A 20,103-nucleotide genomic window follows, 5' to 3' on the forward strand; every position below is an offset into this window, starting at 1 on the left:
ACAAAAGCAGCAGTCGCTCATGTTAGCTGAGAGAGGGGGTGCTGGGTGTCTTGTAAATGGCACAGCAAGTGACCTCGCTTTACCTGGGTGGAGACACATCATGACGTGGCCTTGCTTTGTCTCATGTCATTGTGTCTCAGTGACCTTGGCCTAGGTTGGTTTTCTGCGTGATGGTTCAAGTCTTACAGAACAGAGTGGCCCAGCTTTAGCCCCCGACCAGTTTCTGGATGGCAGGGGCTGCCCTTTTTCTTTCTCAGTCCTCTTCATTTTACAGATGAGGAAACTGAGGCACAGAGTTGTGATAGTTTAAAGATGGCTGCAAATTATTTCCAGTACCTCCCATTGAGAGGTGGAGTACAAATTCCCCTTGCCTGGGTCTGCAATGTCTTATGACTTACTTTGATCACGAGAATGTGGCATAATCAATGCTGTGCAACTTCTGGGTCTGGGTCCTAAGAGAGGGCTGCTGGAGTTCTAGCAACATACCCTCTGAGAGGCCAGCGGCCATGCTGGGGCACCTGGTGAGCTGTGTGAAAGACCAGGACAGCAGCAGCCTCCAGACCCTGCCTTACAGCAGTGACAGACCTAGTGGCGGCCTGCACTGTCCAGTGTGGCAACTGCAGGCTGTACACAGTGTGTTCAGTATTTGACATAGTATCTGACACAGAGAGGAACTGAACTCTAAAATTTGATTTTTTAATCCATGTAAATCAAATTTGATTATATTTAATATAAATGTACAGTAAGGAATCTCTTAATGAGCACTTAATGAATACTTTCTGAGAAATGCATTAATAGATAATTCCATCATCGTATGCATGTCATAGAGTATCCTTTCACAAACCTAGATGGCACAGCCTACCACACACCTAGGCTATGTGGGATAGCCTACTGCTCCTAGGCTATACACCTGCACAGCATGGTACCATGCTAAATATGCCAGGTAACTGTAACACAACAGTAAGTGTTGTGTCTGTAAACATAGATAAATATAGAAAAGGTACAGTAAAAATAAGCTATTTACATAAAATATAAAGAAATGGTACACCCGTATAGGGCACTTTACCATGAAAGGAGCTTGCAGGACTGGGAAGTGCTCTGAGTGAGTCACTGAGTGAGTGGTGAGTGAATGTGAAGGCCTCGGGCATGACTGCACTACCGTAGACTTTATAGACACCGGACACTTAGGCTACACTACATTTATTTTAAAATATTTCTTTTTCTTCAAGTTGGGCATGATGGCATATGCCTGTAGTCCAGTTAATTGGGAGGCTGACCTGGAAGGACTGCTTGAGGCCAATTGGAGGCTGAGTTATGACTGCACCTGTGAAGAGCCACCACACTTCAGCCTCAGCAACATAGGGATGGACTTGCTGGCTCATGTGGAGATTATGTTTAGCTTTCTGCAGAACTGCCAAACTGTTTTCCACACCGCACCATTATACATTCCCACCAGCAATATGTGAGGGTTCCAATTTTTCTATATCCTGTTTTTTTTTTTTTTTTTTTTTTTTTTTTTGAGACGGAGTCTCGCTCTGTCGCCCAGGCTGGAGTGCAGTGGCCGGATCTCAGCTCACTGCAAGCTCCGCCTCCCGGGTTCACGCCATTCTCCTGCCTCAGCCTCCCGAGTAGCTGGGACTACAGGCGCCCGCCACTTCGCCCGGCTAAGTTTTTGTATTTTTTAGTAGAGACGGGGTTTCACTGGGTTAGCCAGGATGGTCTCGATCTCCTGACCTCGTGATCCGCCCGTCTCGGCCTCCCAAAGTGCTGGGATTACAGGCTTGAGCCACGGCGCCCGGCCCTATATCCTGTTTTTTAAAAAATTACCGCTATTTTAGTAGGTGTGAAGTTGTATCTTACTGTGTTTTGATTTGCATTTCCCTAATGATTCATGATGTTGAGCCTCTTTTTATTTGCTTATTGGCTGTTTGTATTATCTTCTTTGGAGAAATGTGTCTATTCAAACCTTTGCCTTTTAAAAAAGTGGACTATTTGTCTTCTTGTTGAGTTAAAAGAGTTCTTTATATATTCCAGATAGTAGATCCTTATCAGATACACGATTTGCACACTCTTCTCCCATTCTGAGTTGTCTTTTCACTGTTTTATTGGTGTCCTTTTACCTGAGTAAGTTTTTAATTTTGATGAAGTCCAAGTTATCTATTTTTCTTTCTTATGCTTTCAATATTATATCTAAGAAACTATTCCCTAATACAGGGTCACATAGATTTACACCTATTTTTCTTCAAATAGTTTTATGCTTTACATGTAGGCTTTTGCTCTATTTTGAGTTAATTTTTGCCTCTGATGAGAGATACAGGTCCAAATTGGTTCTTTTGCATGTGGAGATCCAGTTGTCCCAGTGCCGCCATTGTTGAAATGACTATTCTTTCCTCCACTGAATGGTCTAGGAACAATATGCTTTTGGCATAAACTGATATATTTAATGGATGTATCCTATTCTTTTTAATATTATAATTTGTGTTGCTTCTAAAAAATACTCTTAATAATAAAGCATTCATGTATTTAATAAATATGCATCAACAGTCTTCCTGGGCACACACCGTGAATAGGACACAGTTCCTGGGCTCCAGCAGACTACATTCCAGAGGGGGAGAGGCAGTGAAGGAGCAGGGAAGGAACACACAAAACAGCGGGTGATGAGAGCTCTAAGAGCAAACAGATCAGACAGAGGTGGGAATACGGGACCGGGTAAGCATGTGCTTTGGATCAGAAGGGCCGCAGAGTCCTCCCGGAGGAATCAGAATCAGCTGCGCCAAGTCTCTGAGGCTGGAACCAGCTTGGCCTGCTGGATGAACTGGGAAAAAGAGGTGGGGTGCGGGGGAAGGGTGGGGGGCAGCAGGAGAGTGGCGGGAAGTGAGGGAAACAGGTCGGGGAGGGTAGACTAGCAAGGCCATAGGCGCCTTCGGGAGTAAGGTGGGGGTGAGCATAATTTGATGTGCAATTTTTAGATCATAAAACCGTGCCCCATGGACGGGAGCGAGTGGAGCGGAGGGAGACCGATGACAAGCTAGTAGTTATTTTTCAAGTACCCAGGAATAAAGTGCGGGTTTGGATCTGAGTGGTGGTGAGGTTGAAGTGGAGGAGTCCAGATTGAATGTGGAGGTGCACGGTGAGGTGGGAGAGGGCAAGGAACGGAAACAGTAAGTAATTCAGCTGTTGCAGTGAGGTTGTGTCAAGTTTAGTAGGAAATACAGTTGGAAATACAGACAGGGGTCCTACCTATCAGGGAGGCCCCGTGTGCCCAGCAAGGACCTGGGCCAAAGCAAACGAGGTCTGTGCGCCAGCGGCGGCGGGCGGGCTTGCACTTAAGTGAGCTGGGGGTAGGCATCCAGCTTGTTGGACAGGTTCGAATCCTGAATCTGCCGGCTGCCAACTGTGTGTGTGACTCAAGCTCTCCGTACCTGTTTCCTCACCCCTGGGTGACCGCGCACGCTTAATCAGCTCAGACAGGCACAGCCCCTGGGACGCGGTCAGTGCTTACGAGAGGCTGCTTGTGAAGTGTCTGAAATACTAATATGACTCGAAGTCAGACAGGCTTCGACTCCCATGCCAGCGGGAACAAGAGGGAAGCGCTCACTCAGCTTTCGGAGCCTCACCCAGTCCCCAGCTGTCCCGCCCCCCGCCCTCCGCCCTCCGCCCTCCGCCCTCCGCCCTCCGCCCTCCGTCCTCCGCCCTTTACGGGGCCGGCGCTCCGCCCCCCGACCCCGCGCCCCGCCCTAGTCTGTCCCGGCGCCCCGCCCCCGCCTCTGGCGCCCCCGCAGCCCCGCCCCACGTCACGTCGGCCCAGCAGGCCTCGCGCATCGCCCGGTGGCGTCCGCGCACGCGTGGTTCCGAGCCGGACTCTACGACGGGTCTTGGCGCGGATCGCGTCCCGGGGCAGTGCACGCACACTTGGGCGGGGCGCGGGCCGCGCTGCGTCCGAAGCGGCTCCGACGCCGTAGCTGGGCCCAAGATGGACCTCCCGGCGCTGCTCCCCGCCCCGACCGCGCGCGGAGGGCAACATGGCGGCGGCCCCGGCCCGCTCCGCCGAGCCCCAGCGCCGCCCGGCCCGAGCCCCGCGCGCCGCCGCCTGCTATTGGTGCGGGGCCCCGAAGATGGCGGGCCCGGGGCGCGGCCCGGGGAGGCCTCAGGGCCGAGTCCGCCGCCCGCCGAGGACGACAGCGACGGCGACTCGTTCTTGGTGCTGCTGGAAGTGCCGCACGGCGGCGCCGCCGCCGAGGCTGCCGGATCACAGGAGGCCGAGGCTGGCTCCCGTGCCAACCCGGCGAGCCGCCCGGAGCAGGGCCCCAGCGGCCCGGCCGTCGCCCCCGGCCCTGGTGTAGCCCCGGCGGGCGCCGTCACCATCAGCAGCCAGGATCTGCTGGTGCGCCTCGACCGCGGCGTCCTCGCGCTGTCTGCGCCGCCCGGCCCCGCAAGCGCGGGCACCGCCGCGCCCCGTCGCGCGCCCCAGGCCTCCGGCCCCAGCACGCCCAGCTACCGCTGCCCCGAGCCGCAGTGCGCGCTGGCCTTCGCCAAGAAGCACCAGCTCAAGGTGCACCTGCTCACGCACGGCGGCGGTCAAGGCCGGCGGCCCTTCAAGTGCCCGCTGGAGGGCTGCGGCTGGGCCTTCACAACGTCCTACAAGCTTAAGCGGCACCTGCAGTCGCACGACAAGCTGCGGCCCTTCGGCTGTCCGGTGGGCGGCTGTGGCAAGAAGTTCACTACGGTCTATAACCTCAAGGCGCACATGAAGGGCCACGAGCAGGAGAGCCTGTTCAAGTGCGAGGTGTGCGCCGAGCGCTTCCCCACGCACGCCAAGCTCAGCTCCCACCAGCGCAGCCACTTCGAGCCCGAGCGCCCTTACAAGTGTGACTTTCCCGGTAACCGCGCGCTCGGGGGCGGGCGGGCTGCGCGGTGTTGCAGGCAGGCCCCGGGTGCCACGTCCGTCCCACAGAGGGGCCTGCCAGACCTTAGCAAGCCGGGGACGCAGGCTCTTCGGGATTTGTGTTCTAGCTCCTTCCATGTCATTCGATTTGAGATCTTGGCCCTGCCTTGCCGCAGGGATTTCGATGGCAGGTAGCGCAGATCACCACAGCTGCGCTTCCCAAAGGCGGCGGCAACAGATACCCTTAACCTGCTTGCGCTTGATGAAAGCGGCAGCGCATCTTCACAGAGTGGCACGGAGCTGTGTGTCAGGTCTTTATTTTCCTCAGTCTCGTCATTAATTTATGGGGTGCACACTCCGTGCTGGAGGAGCAGAGATGAATGTGGCCAGATTCAGGACCTTAACACGCTGGGAGGATAGCCACAGGTGTGCGCACATCCTGGCTTTTTTGCCTTTTATACTTTTATTTCCGTTGAACCTCACAGTTTTGTGAAGTTTTAAAAATTAGCCGCCTGTGAAGGTTAAAAACTGTCCTCATTTTACTCATGAAGAAACAGAGGCCGAGCCTCGTGGATAAAGTCCACTGCTGGTGGCCGGGCGCTGTGGCTCACGCCTGTAATCCCAGCACTTTGGGAGGCCGAGGCGGATGGATCACAAGGTCAGGAGATCGAGACCATTCTGGCTAACACGGTGAAACCCCGTCTCTATTAAAAGCACAAAAAATTAGCCGGGCGTGGTGGCAGGCGCCTGTAGTCCCAGCTACTCGGGAGGCTGAGGCAGGAGAATGGCATGAACCCCAGAGAGGGAGCTTGCAGTGAGCCTAGATCTCGCCACTGCACTCCAGCCTGGGCGACAGAGCCAGACTCTGTCTCAAAAACAAAAACAAAAAAAGTCCACTGCTGGTTATTTCTCCGCTGTCTCCACTGTGTGGACCTGCAGTTGTAGGGAATGTAGGACTCCAACACAGTTAATTCTTCACCAGGATGGGCAGCTTTCCCTGCTTTCACAGGGACGGGGTTCCTCCAGAAGGGCAAGAGAGGATTCTTGCCTGGAAAGGCAGAAGAATGGGGTCGGCTGGATGGCAGAGCCCAGGTGGGGATTGTGGGCTGTGGTGAGGGCCCAGGAAGAAGGACCAGTCATTCAAACCAAACTGGAATGTGTGCCTAGCATGCCCTTAACCTGTATATGCACACGGCTCTCCTTATAATGTTTTCAAACAAGAATTTTGAAAGGATGAGATGATAATTATGAACGGGTTTTATTATTTTTTCTCTCACATATGCCCGTGGACTGTCTTGTGCATTCCTCTTCAGAGAGAATGTGGCTTGAGGCCACTAGCTCAAAGCCTTTTTTAGTCATACATTCTTGGGAATCTGATGGTGGCTGTAGACCCTCTCCCTGCTAAAAAAGTTTCGTTCTGTGTATGATGCTAGGAAGGTTAGGGATCCTGGCTGCTTCCAGGCATGAGGTCCCTTGAGGGTTTTGTGTTGGCTGATCCATGAGGCTTCTTGTGTTGAGATGAGATTAGATGGTTAAAAGCAGGAGCAGTACCAGTGAAGCATCATCAAAGGGCCCAGACCTCAATTTCCTGAGGGCCTGAGCCAGGGAGTGGGAATGATGAGGGTCTCTAGCAGGTGAGATTGCAGAGGGAGAACCAAAGGGTGTAATTATCTATGGGGTTGTGGGGGGTTCTTGGGAGTATTTTGGCACCAGATCGAGGCCAAAGATCAGCATTTCCTGGTTAGATGTTGCTGGGGAAAGTAGGATTCCTTGGGTTGATACTTTTGGGCAGTGCTATGCCATGTGCATCTGTGTGGCAGTTCACAGGCATGATGGTATCTTGTTAAAGTCTCCAAGAAGAGCTGCGGCAAAGACCCGTGTTAAACATCCTGCAGCCTCATATTTTCCACCCTGTTGGAGCCCTGAATGTTTCTGTTGGAGGAGAAGCATTGCTGTGGAATTGTTAAGGCTTGGCTACTTTGGCCGGGGGTTAGGATGGAGGTGAAGATTACAAAGCAGAGAACCTAAGGAAATGGCAAAAGGAAAAAGAAGCCAAATAGCAAGGGACAGGGCTGGCAGTTAGAGGGTGTCAGGGAGGAAATTTGGATGTGTAGAGGATGCAGCATCACCCCCAAGGGGTGAAAATCCTGGCCAGTAGGATGATTTGTAACCTTTCAAAGATCAACCCTGCCAGACAAAATCTTGTTCCTTAGTATTTGATTTCTCTCATGGGGTTCTTGGGTCTCAGCCTGTGTTCAGGATCAGTACTCTGGAACTGGCCAGTAGATGGCTTTGAACAGAGGACTTTCTCTTTATCAGTTGTTCCATCTCCAAGTCGTGTTGCAGCAGGTGGCCAGCGTGTGCCTATTGGCTGCCATTAGCTGCCTTCTTGTGGTGATCACAAAGCCAACAAGCATTAATGGTCATCCCTTTTTAGAGAGTGCTTGTGAGTCATGTTTTTCCTTGTCTGCTTCAGGGTGAACAGTGTCCGGTGGGTGTGACTAGCATTAGCTATGTTGTATAATTTTTGCCACACTTTGAGCAGGGTTTGTGTTTTCCTTGTTCAGGCTGTGAGAAGACATTTATCACGGTGAGTGCCCTGTTTTCCCATAACCGAGCCCACTTCAGGGAACAAGAGCTCTTTTCCTGCTCCTTTCCTGGGTGCAGCAAGCAGTATGATAAAGCCTGTCGGCTGAAAATTCACCTGCGGAGCCATACAGGTAATGAGCTAGGGAACGCAAAGCATTTGGACCCAAGAGTTGTCTTCATCGTAGCTGTTGTAGTTGTAAATTTTATGCTGTGTACTTTTTTTCTTTTACAAGGTGAAAGACCATTTATTTGTGACTCTGACAGTTGTGGCTGGACCTTCACCAGCATGTCCAAACTTCTAAGGCACAGAAGGTAATCCTTACATTTTGGTTTGCATTATCAGCTTTGAAAATGAGTGATTTGTCAGCAGCAGAAACTAACGAATGAAATATCTGTAGACGTTTTTTAAGTTGTAAAAATAGCTCAGTGTTGATAATTTGGAAAATTCAGAAAACTGTTAAAAAAAATTGCTGAGAATCTCATCACCTGAAAATACTTGTTTCTGTGTGTACTTTTTTTTTTTTTTCCTGAGACGGAGTCTCGCTCTGTCACCCAGTCTGGAGTGCAGTGGCGCGATCTCGGCTCACTGCAAGCTCCGCCTCCCGGGTTCACGCCATTCTCCTGCCTCAGCCTCCCAAGTAGCTGGGACTACAGGCGCCTGCCACCACGCCTGGCCAATTTTTTTTTGTATTTTTAGTAGAGACGGGGTTTCACCGTGTTAGTCAGGTTGGTCTCGATCTCCTGACCTTGTGATCCACCCACCTCAGCCTCCCAAAGTGCTGGGATTACAGGCGTGAGCCACCACACCCGGCCCTGTATATTATTTTTTTTAAAAAAACTTAATTGGTATACTCTGTTCTTTAAAAAAAAAAAATTCCAGTTTTGTTTAACTTAACATTGTAGAATAAGCTTTCTTCATGTAATTACAAGTTTTCGTGGTGGTAATGACAACCCTGGAGACTGTCTAGGTGATGCTCAGCACTTTACATGTGTGTCTTCTATCTTCACAACAACCTCAAAGCTAATGTTCTTATTCTCCCTGTTTTACAGTGAGACTCGGAGAGATTCGATGGTTTTTCTGTGCTTGCACAACTGGGCTCTGAGGATTTAATATAAAAATGTCACTTAGGAAAAGACACAGTCTTTACAAGTTGGCTTAAGAGAGTCTTTTAGCATTGCAGCTGATGCTCTGTGCACATTTCTCATGGCCCTCTGTCGCTCGGAAAGCTTGTTGATCATGAGGGTTTCTAAACAATAGAAACACCTTCATCAATACATTTGGGACTCCACTGTTCTTAAATTGAAATAGCATTAATTGTTCAATGTGTGACTCTGGGGTCTGCTTAGTCATTAAGGTAGAATTTTTAACTATGGGGTAGCTAAATTGCAAATCTTCTCACATGGATTAAAGACAGAGTAAAGATTTTCTGAAATGTACTACTGATTTTTGTAAATGTAAAGTTTGTATTTTGGTATATTTTGTAGAATTTTAAACAAAGAATCACGGTGAGTTGTATGAGGAATCACAGCTCCTTTATTTTTCTATCTGGCAGGAAACATGATGATGACCGGAGGTTTACCTGCCCTGTCGAAGGCTGTGGGAAATCGTTCACGAGAGCAGAGCATCTGAAAGGCCACAGCATAACCCACCTAGGCACAAAGCCATTCGAGTGTCCTGTGGAAGGTAGATTTTAAAACATTGCTTTGAGCAGTAAACTAAGTACCAGGCCAACATTTATCTTGTTAAGTTTCCATTGTTTGAAGGTAAATGTTAGCTGCTTAAAGACTGACTCAATATAAGTTGTGGCGTTATGTTTAGTTACCTCATTGAGTTAATTGTACTGTTTTGGGAGTAGTGACTTGAGAATCAGACATGGTTTGACTCATGGCCCTGATCCTCACTAGATCTGTGGCTCTAGTTAAGTTACCTGTTTAATTTGGTGGTCATGAGGATTAGGTGAAACGTGGAAAATGCCTGTTTATCCATCTGGCGTGGAGCTCGGACTCAGTAAATTGTAGGTACTTTTGAGATCACGTTTGAATGGTCGCTCCAATCATTTTGTAATTGCATAGCGATAAAGCTAGACTGACTTTTTTTTGTTTGTTTTAATTTTTGAGACAGAGTCTTGCTTTGTCGCCCAGGCTATAGTGCAATGGCGCAATCTTGGCTCATTGCAACCTCTGCTTCCCAGGTTTAAGTGATTCTTATGCCTCAGCCTCCTGAGTAGCTAGGACTACAGGCGTGCGCCACCACGCTTGGCTGATTTTTATGTTTTTAGTAGAGACGGTTTCACCATGTTGGCCAGGCTGGTCTCAAACTCCTGACCTCAAGTGATCCACCCACTTTGGCCTCCCAAAGTGCTGGGATTACAGGTGTGAGCCACTGCACCCAACCTGACTTTTTAAAAGGGATAGTAGAGAGGTTTCTTCCTTTAAAACACTGAAGCCTTAGTTCATTTGCCAGAAATTGGCTGCATGACCTATGCGTGCTGGCCCTACTCTAGTTCTGCAGGTGCACTGGGAGGCAGTGAGCCAGGGCATGTTGGGTGGTCATGGATTCAAAGTCTGGCTCTACTGCTCCCTAAAGTGGTGACCTCAGGCAAGCTGCTTCTTTGGGCCTTGGTTTCCTTATATGAAAGAGAGAATATTAAAGACCCATTTAAAGCTGAGACTAGCTCTTAGAACATAATGAACATACATACAAGTGAACGTATATACAGTTCCTTCTTCCGTCAGGGTTTCAGCTGGAGGTGCAGACAGGGGAACAGGTAACATGTAGGGTGCTGCAGGGACACAGAGGGTTTCCCCAGACTGCTCTTCGGGATGAGAATGGCCTCACAGTCAGCTGAAGAAGGGGAAAGAGCACCAGACATGTGCGTGTGGGTGTTGGGGGTGGAATGGCCTGGGAGAGCCTCTCAGGGCCACGAGTGGCAGGCTTGAGTGTTTGGGTGAGCGTATGATGTGATCATGTTTGAGTTGTGGCTCAGTCTGACTTCAGGAAGGAAAGCAGCCAAGGGTGTGGGGAGGTGGGATGGCCTGGATGGGGGCGTTAATGGTGGGAAAAGAGAAAGTGGCATCGATGGCAGAGGTGGGAGTTAGAAGTCACAATATACGGTGATGGATTTGGATTTTAGTTGAGGTCAGTGTCTCAGCTGAGTGGATTTGGAGGAAACAGAGTTTGGTTTGGACATGTTGTGTTTTTGGTACCTTTGTGCATCTAATGCACAAAGGGCAGGGGATGTGCCGCTGGCGCTGAGGAGAGTAGACCAGGCAGGGAGCGAAGCAGACAGCACCCAAGTCGTCGTTTAAGCCACAAAAGTGGATGAAATTCTCAAGGAAGAGTATAAATGGAGGAGAGGCAGGGTAGTGTAGTTGATCAAAAACCTGAATTCTGGAGTCACACTGCCTGGATTCGAGTCCCAAGTCTGCCTCGTAAGTAGCTCTGGGACCTTGGACAAACACTTGAAGCTCTCTGTGCCTCTTCCTCGTCTGTAAAGTGAATAAAACCTCCCAGGGTTGTTGGCGAAGGCTGGATTGGTTAGTAAGTTTAGAGCATATGGAAAACATCAGTACATATGTCAGTTTACTGTTGTTATGATTGCTGTTAGATTTTCTTAAAAAGGACCTAGGACAGAGCCCTGGGGCTGCCCCCGATTCCAGTGGAGTGGCTGGGACGGGTACTGGCAGGACCAGCAAGAGCACAGAGGGGGTGGTGCTGAGGTGAGAGGGGATGTGTGAAAGTGGGGGTCACCTTGAGTGCTAGGGTGAGCCAGGACCAGGGAAGACATGCCTCAGTGCCACCTGCGGGGTTGTCTTGGTGTGTTGATGGATGAGGTTCCGCGGGGTCACTCAGGCAGAGTCCTGCTCTGATGCCCTGAGAGGTGGCCTGAGTGGGAGACGGGGATGGTTTGTGCTGACACTTCCACCAGAGGTGACTGGGGAAAGGGGAAAGGTGGGAGTTGGCTGTGGAGGATGGGGCATTTATTTCTGTAGAGCTCTGTTTCTTCCAGCAAGTCTAGGTGTTCTGCTGGGAGAGAAAGGGGGCACTCCCCACGTGGTGTGGGCAGCATGTGGAGATGGAGTTGGAGCTAGTGGGAGGAGCCCAGGACCTCTTCTCAGCTGGACTGAGAGTTGATCATTCTTGGGGTTGGGCAATAGTTGGGACTGATGATACCATTTTTTCCACTTTGGTAGTTGTTTGAACTGTTGTATAATAAAAAGTAAAAGGCAAAACTACCTTTTTTATAGTAACAGGAGGAGGAGGAAAGGACAGGACCACAGACCAGAAGTCTGTCTGAGGGCAGGCACTGGGTGGCATCACGACAACCTCGGGGCTGTGTGTTGCTGGGGCCTGTGTCTCGTGTGTTGCTGAGCCTCGTGCTTGCCTGGCCATCCACATGAGCGCCTCACTGTCCTCTGAATGCAGCTTGCAGACAGGTCTATCAGTAATGGCTGCTTCTGCCTCTCCCTGGTTGCAGCTTGGATTTGTAAAGAATGGACACAGATCTCAATATATGGGCAGAATTTGGAAAAGCCAGCAGTTAGTACACATCGAGAAATGATTACATTCCTGGTTGTCACAGGAAATACAAACCAAAATGAAATATATTTTTGCCTATGGAATTAGCAAATACTTTAAAAAATGGAAACCCAGTGCTGGCAAGAGTGTGCAAGGGTCCTGTTGTAGCGTGGCCCTGCCATTGGGAAGGCATTTTACAGAAGATGTGCTTAGAGCCTCTGCTCTGTGACCTGTCTCTAGAAATCCGTGCTCAGGACCCCCAGCTGGGAAAGGGGGTTCCAGGGTACCCTGTGTACCATGGTGAGCAGGGCATGCGGAGGAAACTGTGCATTTGCAGGGCAAGCCTGGGCCGTCGGACCATCTCCTGTGTTTCCCAGATGGTCTTTGATGAGCCTGACCTGGAAATGAGTTTGCAGCTGTATTAGAAAATGAAAAATGTAGTTGAAAACTACATTCACAGGCAGCCAAGGCCCTTACTCATCTGGCCGTATCCTATCTTCATAGCCTCTTTCCTTAAAATATCCCTCCTCCAGGTGCTGGGCTCCAGCAGTACCGCCCCACCGTCCTGAGAAGGTGCTGCGAGTGCGTCGTTGCTCGCTCCACTTGCTTAGGTCCGTGCAGAGGCTCTGTAGACAGGTATGGCTTTATTGGGCCCTCAGCACCCCTGAGAAGCAGGTGTCATTCCCATTTCACAGAACAGAAAAAGGAGACCCGCAAAGGATAAATAATTTGTCTAAGGCCACACTGCTGGTAAGAGGTTGAACTGGAACCCAGGCTGGGGTGCCTGCACAGCTGCCCTTCATGCCCCCATACCTTGGCTGGGCAGCTTTTGCGGCAGGAGCACCATCTGCTTTGCTGCACAGTGGCCCAGTCACCTCAAATGCTGTATACTCCTGAGACCACTTTTCTGCCTTCTTGGGAGGTGTGCGGTTTCCTCTGCCGCTCGCATGCTTCAGTGTTGGCACTGACTTACTGCCCTTTATTGAAGCAGCTGGCTATTCTACTTGCCCCTGCCGGGTGCAGGTCTCTGGCCACCAAGAGCTCCACGTCTTCTCCCTGCACCCGTATGGGGCAGAGCGCCGGCGTAGTGGAAAGCCAGAGCACGGAGGGGAGGTGACTATAACTTTGAATGTGTCTTGTTTTTCCTCTGATGCCTGTGTGCAGATCAGAGTCATAAGTGGATTGGGAGTGTAAGCAAGGAGATGCCAGCTCTGGGCTCCAGGACACCCGCTCAGTCTCCCTGGGCATCCAGTGTCTCAGTGGGAAAGTGAAAGGACTGGCTTTGGTGATCTGTCGAGATAGTTTCCAGCTCTAAATATCATCCTAGAATTACATTTTTTATGGTAATAGCTTAATCGAGATGACTAGAATAAATTGTTTGCAACTGATTGTTTAAGCAGTTAATACTTAATTTGACTTAATCTTCCCAACATCTCCATGTAGTGGGTGAAGAAACAGGCACAGAGGTTGCTTAGACATAGCTGAGGTAGGACTTCAAATCTCCCTACGGGTTTCACTGTATCTCTTGCTTTTTAAAAAGTTTGCTTTTGACTTGAATTGCTTGTGATGCTACTCCTAGAGATATTTGGTTTCTGTCCTTGCCAGTAGCCAGGGTGCAAAATGCAGGTCTGGTGGTTCTGATCTGATGAGGAAGTGTCACTTGTTCCTGGTTCCTTGGTGATCCTCAGGTTTCACACTCATTACTCTTTTTGTTCCAGGATGTTGCGCAAGGTTCTCCGCTCGTAGCAGTCTGTACATTCACTCTAAGAAACATGTGCAGGATGTGGGTGCTCCGAAAAGCCGTTGCCCGGTCTCTACCTGCAACAGACTCTTCACCTCCAAGCACAGCATGAAGGCGCACATGGTCAGACAGCACAGCCGGCGCCAAGGTCTGCACTTTCCACGGCCCCCGTGGGGAGCTGCTTCCCTGCAAGAAACAGGAATAGTGCCAGTGCCGTCTGTTCCTTCTTCACCTCTTGGAAGTCGTCGGGCAGTGGGGTTGTGGCCATGGTTGCCAAGCCAAGTGGCCTCTTTTGCACTTTCTCTGCCACTTTCTTGCTTTTGACCCTCTAATCCCTCCCATGTCTTTTGTTTTTTGAGACAGGGTCCCTCTGTCACCCAGGCTGGAGTGCAGTGGTGTGATCATGGCTCACTGGAACCTCAGGGTCCTGCTCAAGTGATCCTCCCACCTCAGTCTCCAGAGTAGCTGAGCCCACAGGCATGCACCACCATGCCCAGCTTATTTTTGCATTTTTTATAGAGACAGGGTTTTACTATGTTGCTCAGGCTGGTTTTGAACTACTGGGCTCAAGCAGTCTGCCCACCTCAGCCTCCCAAAGTGCTGGAATTACAGGCATGAGCCACCATGCCTGGCCCCTCCCGTGTCTTTGAAATGCTTTCCTGGAAGAATGTTTCACTTTGTTGACTTTCCCTAGTATATGTCCCCTAAGCCTGTGTCTCTCACTGGGACTTTTGTCCTGAATTCTGGACCTGCCCCTCCTGCGTTTCCGTCTGCCTCAGCTATTCTCTCTCCAAGTAACAAAGGCCAGAGCAGAATTGTGTTTCAGGAGTGGACTGGGAGCAGTGAGGGCTGGAGAGGGCAGGGTTAGAGGGGAAAGTGACGGTGGCTAGGTGACCTGTAAGGGGAATGCTGAGTATGTGAGTGCCTGGTCATTGGGCAGCTTTGCAGCATGGGACTAGGAAACCTATCCCACTAGGCCTTCTCCACAGTGCAGGATGCAGAAGTGCCTGGCAGCTGTGGTGGCGGCCCCTCTGAGGAGCACGCACATGTGCCCTGCTCTCTAGGGCCTGGTGCGGTTATCACTCCTCACTGGGCCTAGTTGATGGCATCCTAGCTAGCCCTAGAGTTACTTCTGCTCAGTCTGTGGAAGCTGTGTGTGTCACCAACTGGGTCCTCCTGTGGACTGTGTGACCAGCAGCACCACAGGAGAGCACTGGCCTTGAGGCGCAGCTGTGTCACAGCTGCCGCATTGGCAGGGGACAGGCCTCCATGCCTCGCACAGAGTTTGATGAGGGGTTGGGCTCAGGGCAGGTCTGTGGCCTTTGCTTTCTTGTGATCCTATTTGGAAGTGGTCATGAAGCCCCTCCTTGGGATCTTGGACACTGATCTTTCACAGTTTACAGCAGTTGCCATTCAGCTTTATATTTAAATAAATTGCCCTTCTTGCTTCAGTAGTGTCTTGAGGACAGGGAATGTGTGTGCCACCTGATTCATGTTGGAGGGTGTCATCTTTGCTCACAGAGGCCCACGTGACCAGGCCCCCTTTCTCTGATAGCTCTATGAGACTACATCACTCAGGCCTCTCCCCTGTTCCGCCGTTCCCTCTCATGGCACACTTCCCCTTTCCTGACCTGGCCAATTCAGAAGTCAGCAGAAGCCCAGTGTTATACCAGATGCACTTTCCTTAAACTCTAGTGGGATGTGAGACCCTCTTCTGTAGCAGCTTGTGTATCCCAGGCTTGAATTTCTTGTGCAACAATGACTTATTTGTGTGTCATCCCCCTTCCAGCTGTCGGGTAGAAGACCAGGTGTCACCATTTCTCCTAGTGAGAAACAGGCACTAGAACACCTGGTTACTGTGGGATTATGTCATGCCCTCAGTGGGTTGTTTCAGTCCCCCTAACGGTGGTCCTGGGAGTGGGGTCCTCACTGGTGAAACCAAGATAGAAAGTACTTGCCAGGGTCACACCCGCAAGAAGGGCTGGGGCTGGGCTTTGAACTGTGGTGATCATGACTGTTTTGCCAGATGCTCTGCTAACTAATGTTTATTTAGTGATTGTGTTAATATCTGGCCCTTGTACATGTGTGGTCTCTCTAGTAGTAAATGTTTATAGAATTAGTAAAGTGCTAAATAAGGAAATTTATTAATAAATGGGTATCATTTGCACTGAGATTATTCATGGTCTCTTCACAGGGAGCTGAATCCTCAAGAGAGTCAAGGGAGTTTTTAGAAAGTTTTGAAAAACTGACATAGTTTTCCATTTTTAATTTCGCCAAAGGATCACTACCATTTTCTTTCAAAATGCTTCATTGGTACTAAGGGATATTTATTGAAGAAGTGATGCTATATTGATGCTTTTTTTTAAGCTTTGAAGCAATATGACAACTAAAGACGATACATTCTGAATTTGATTTGCTTTTTGTCTAGAATAGATTTTTGTGGATTTGCATTATTAAAAATATAAAATATAATAGACACTCTGGCCAGGTGTTCACAGCCTGCAGGTATGAGTTTGGGGTCAGTAACAGCTGGCGTGGGAGAAATAGGATCAGAGAACTGAGAGCAGGTTTTCCTCTGGGCCAGGCGCTGGCACAGTCAGGAAGCTGCTGGGGACAGTCCTCAGGAAAGGGTGACATCAAGTCCTTATTTGGCTCTTTTGCCCAAATTAATTATTCTCCCATTTTACCATTTGCTTGATGCTTGAAGCATCCTGTGATTTGGTATAACTGGCATGTACTTGTATACAAACCCAAAACTTGCCTATGCATTGAAATTTTTTGGAAGTCATTATTCTCCCAAAGGTATGCTGATTATTTAAATTTCATAGTCATAGAATAACAAATAATCAAATATTTAAAGAGTATTATGACCAAAAATTAAGACTCCAGCTGAAGAAGGGCCTGTTAGAATCATTACATGCTGCATCAGGGCTGGGCACTGTGCTGGGAGCTGAGGGGACAGTGGTGGTCAGACGGCTCTCCACCCTCAGGAGGCTTGCAGTCCTGGTGGGGAAATGTGAGGCTGGAAATGCAGTGGTAGGGGAGGCTCTGGGAGGGAAAGCCCATCAGGAACAGCTCTGTCTAGGGGGCCCCCAGCATGCCTAGAGGTCCTGTGCATCTGCCTAGAGCTGAAGCTTCGGGTCTGTCCTGGCTTTGCCAGGCAGCCAGTTTCATTTCCTTTGTTTACCCCTATATGGCTCCAGTCGGTTTTGGGGTGGCAGCTAGTTGTGGAGTGGAGCACAGAGTTTGGCAAACATGAGCTGACAAGCTGATTTTGAAAATATCCTCAGAGCACAGGCCAGCTAGCAACTGGCAGCTGAGGATGATGTGCCGTGGAAAGGTTCAGTCCTCTCGGGCAGCTCCCGTGGCACCGGGAGGGGAGAGGGCGCAGGCTTTGAAGCCAGAAAGACATGGATGCAAGTCTTACTTTGCTTCTTGCTGTTACCAGTTGGCCTGACCTTAGGAAATGTTATTTAATCTCTCTCCAATTGTTCCTACTGGAGAAAGCCCTGTCAGCCTGAGGATCCAAGACGCATACATAAAGTGTCTGATGTCAGCCGGCATCGCTTCCTGTCCCTTCCTGGGGTGTGTGTCAGGTGCCCCGAGAGACTGGCCGTGGGACTCTGTCATGATAACCAAGCTTCAGGGTCTGGGAAGAGGACAGTCAGTGCTTCCTTGGGGCATCACTTGGTAACATCATGGGCATAAACAAAAGTACTCAGTCTTCAAGGTCATAAAGTAACCGGAGTGTATTCCTTTTTTTTTCAGATCTCTTACCTCAGCTAGAAGCTCCGAGTTCTCTTACTCCTAGCAGTGAACTCAGCAGCCCAGGCCAAAGCGAGCTCACGAACATGGATCTTGCTGCGCTCTTCTCTGACACACCTGCCAATGCTAGTGGTTCTGCAGGTGGGTCGGACGAGGCTCTGAACTCCGGAATCCTGACTATTGACGTCACTTCTGTGAGCTCCTCTCTGGGAGGGAACCTCCCTGCTAGTAATAGCTCCCTAGGGCCAATGGAACCCCTGGTCCTGGTGGCCCACAGTGATATTCCCCCGAGCCTGGACAGCCCTCTGGTTCTCGGGACAGCAGCCACGGTTCTGCAGCAGAGTAGCTTCAGTGTGGATGACGTGCAGACTGTGAGTGCAGGAGCATTAGGCTGTCTGGTGGCTCTGCCCATGAAGAACTTGAGTGACGACCCACTGGCTTTGACCTCCAATAGTAACTTAGCAGCACACATCACCACACCGACCTCTTCAAGCACCCCCCAAGAAAATGCCAGTGTCCCGGAACTGCTGGCTCCAATCAAGGTGGAGCCGGACTCGCCTTCTCGCCCAGGAGCAGTTGGGCAGCAGGAAGGAAGCCATGGGCTGCCCCAGTCCACGTTGTCCAGCCCAGCAGAGCAGCACGGTGCCCAGGACACAGAGCTCAGTGCAGGCACCGGCAACTTCTATTTGGTATGAAGCAATCTATTCAGTCACCACCATATAGGTCACTTCTCTCATACTTAGTCTTGAGGATATTCTGGATTAATCCTTTCTATGCAGACGTTTCTGGTTTACAAAAGGACGCAGCCCTGGACTACAAGTCTGGAACTGACAAGTTCTTATGACCTTGACAAATCACCTTAACCTATCTGAGCCTTAAATTCTCATTTATTTCCTACATAAGGAGATTTGGCTAAATGCTTTCTGAGGTCCTTTGGAGTCCTGTGGCTCCATGGTAATGTGCTCCTTTCCTTGAAAATTGGGGGTTTTGTAATGTTGAGATACTTTGCCTCTATGCTTCTCAGCTCATGACCAGCCCTAGAAGAGGAGTCAAGACATAAGCCACCTTCAGAGGTTCAATGGAAACTTTAAAACCATACCAAACTCTTTTTTAGAACTAGAATTAACAAGAAAAGAAAAGAAAAAAAGGGAGGGGGTTTATGAGCCTTAGTTCTTGGAGGATTATAAGAGTACTCCAATTTTGAGGCTGAACAGTTAATATACTTTATATCAATTATACATTTAATATAATTTAATTTAAAATAATTTAAAGATTATTGGGAGATAGTCTGACTTTCCTGACTCAGATGGGAATGATCAGATAGGGTTTTTGTTTTTTTTTGTGGCACAGGCTAAATTTGATGGTGACATTTATATTGTTCAGAGTGTTACATCTTATTTTACAACTTTTAAAAAATGTAAATCTTTTGAAGTAGGATCAGTTGTGAGGCACATAGTAACTGAGGCTCCATGGAGCCAGCTTTCATTTCTTTCAGTGGGAGAGGACGGTCTCTGTCTCTGCATTTCTGGTGTCTTGCTTGTTGGTGGCAGAGCTATGCTTGCCAGCCTTTGCTTAGGCAGCTATAGCAGTTGCTAAGTGTACAGGTGACTGGGCAGGGATGGGAGGTGGCCACAGTTAGAGACAAGTGTGCAGTCAGTCCCTGGTGCAAGGACTGTGTGCCTCGGTGCCTTGGGAAATGGAAGCTTCCTGGTGCAGCTGTAGCTGTGGGTGGAGGTGGAGAAGCCAGCAAGACCTCGGTCCTAACCCGTGTTCGTTTTCTTGCTAGCTGTGTGGCGTTGGGCTACCTCGCTTCTCTGAGTACAAATGGTGTGTGGTGAATGGGTCCCAGGTATGCTACGAGCTTTGAGGGCTGCTCTTTTTCTCTTCGTAGTGATAAGTGTTAAACTGTCTTTCTTTGGAAATGTTCACAGACTTCCAACAGCTGAAGTCCTCTGAGTACTGTCTGGCACCCTCAGGAAAGTTCCTGAATTCAGTACCATCATTATTGTTTTTGCGTAAGACTTTGAGTGTAGCCCCTGCCACCAGAGCGGCCTCTGCTGTGGGTCTCTAAGGTGGGACCTGTCCCAGGCCTGCCGTACACGTGTGTGGCACAGTGTGAAAAGTGTCGCGGAGTGCCATGGTAAGGTGACCCTGGGTCACCCAGGCAAGGCTCAGTGTTTGTTTCAGAAAGCAGAGAAGTATGTAATTGATTTAAAAAGTTTCTGTGTAAAATATTTTACTATGTTTTAGACTTTGGAGGAATACACTTTGCTTCTCTGGATAAGAAAGTCACATACATTGTTCGAGCTCCAAGTTTGTTCGGCCCTCGCCGCATGTGGACGTAGCATTTGGCCCTTTGTGTGCCTTACTGGCGACTCTGGTTATGGGAGCTCGGATATGTCCCAGAAGCAGGCTTATGGCACTTCTCTAGCTCCCTTGCTACCCTTCCTTTGTGTCTAGATAAGTGACTGATACGCTTTTCTTTGGTCTCAGGAAAGTGGGGGCTCAGCAAGAACTGATTACCGAGCCATTCAACTAGCCAAGGAAAAAAAGCAGAGAGGAGCGGGGAGCAATGCAGGTGAGGCCGTGTGTGCTGCAGCCCTG

The 20,103-nt window shown here is 49.7% G+C and overlaps 1 protein-coding gene across 7 annotated transcripts in view; it reads left to right on the top strand.

The window, feature by feature from the left end:
• The first annotated feature begins 3,858 nt into the window (after positions 1-3,858).
• The window catches only part of ZXDC (ZXD family zinc finger C), a 37,883-nt gene continuing 21,638 nt past the window's right edge, over positions 3,859-20,103 (top strand). For 2 of the 7 annotated variants that reach the window (XM_005547905.4, XM_065539104.2), the window contains exons 1-8: positions 3,859-4,880; positions 7,453-7,605; positions 7,708-7,786; positions 9,028-9,158; positions 13,712-13,882; positions 17,503-18,188; positions 19,286-19,348; positions 19,993-20,077. In XM_005547905.4, the coding sequence (XP_005547962.3) occupies positions 3,974-4,880; positions 7,453-7,605; positions 7,708-7,786; positions 9,028-9,158; positions 13,712-13,882; positions 17,503-18,188; positions 19,286-19,348; positions 19,993-20,077 (2,275 nt within the window). In that variant the 5' untranslated portion in view covers positions 3,859-3,973. Of the gene's footprint in view, positions 5,197-7,452; positions 7,606-7,707; positions 7,787-9,027; positions 9,159-13,711; positions 13,883-17,502; positions 18,189-19,285; positions 19,349-19,992; positions 20,078-20,103 lie in introns of all 7 variants that reach the window. The other 5 variants (XR_012431606.1, XM_005547906.4, XR_012431607.1 and 2 more) reach the window with 3 other exon arrangements.

This window comes from Macaca fascicularis, chromosome 2 (genome assembly GCF_037993035.2).
Source record: "Macaca fascicularis isolate 582-1 chromosome 2, T2T-MFA8v1.1".
In the NCBI taxonomy this organism is placed as follows: domain Eukaryota; kingdom Metazoa; phylum Chordata; class Mammalia; order Primates; family Cercopithecidae; genus Macaca; species Macaca fascicularis.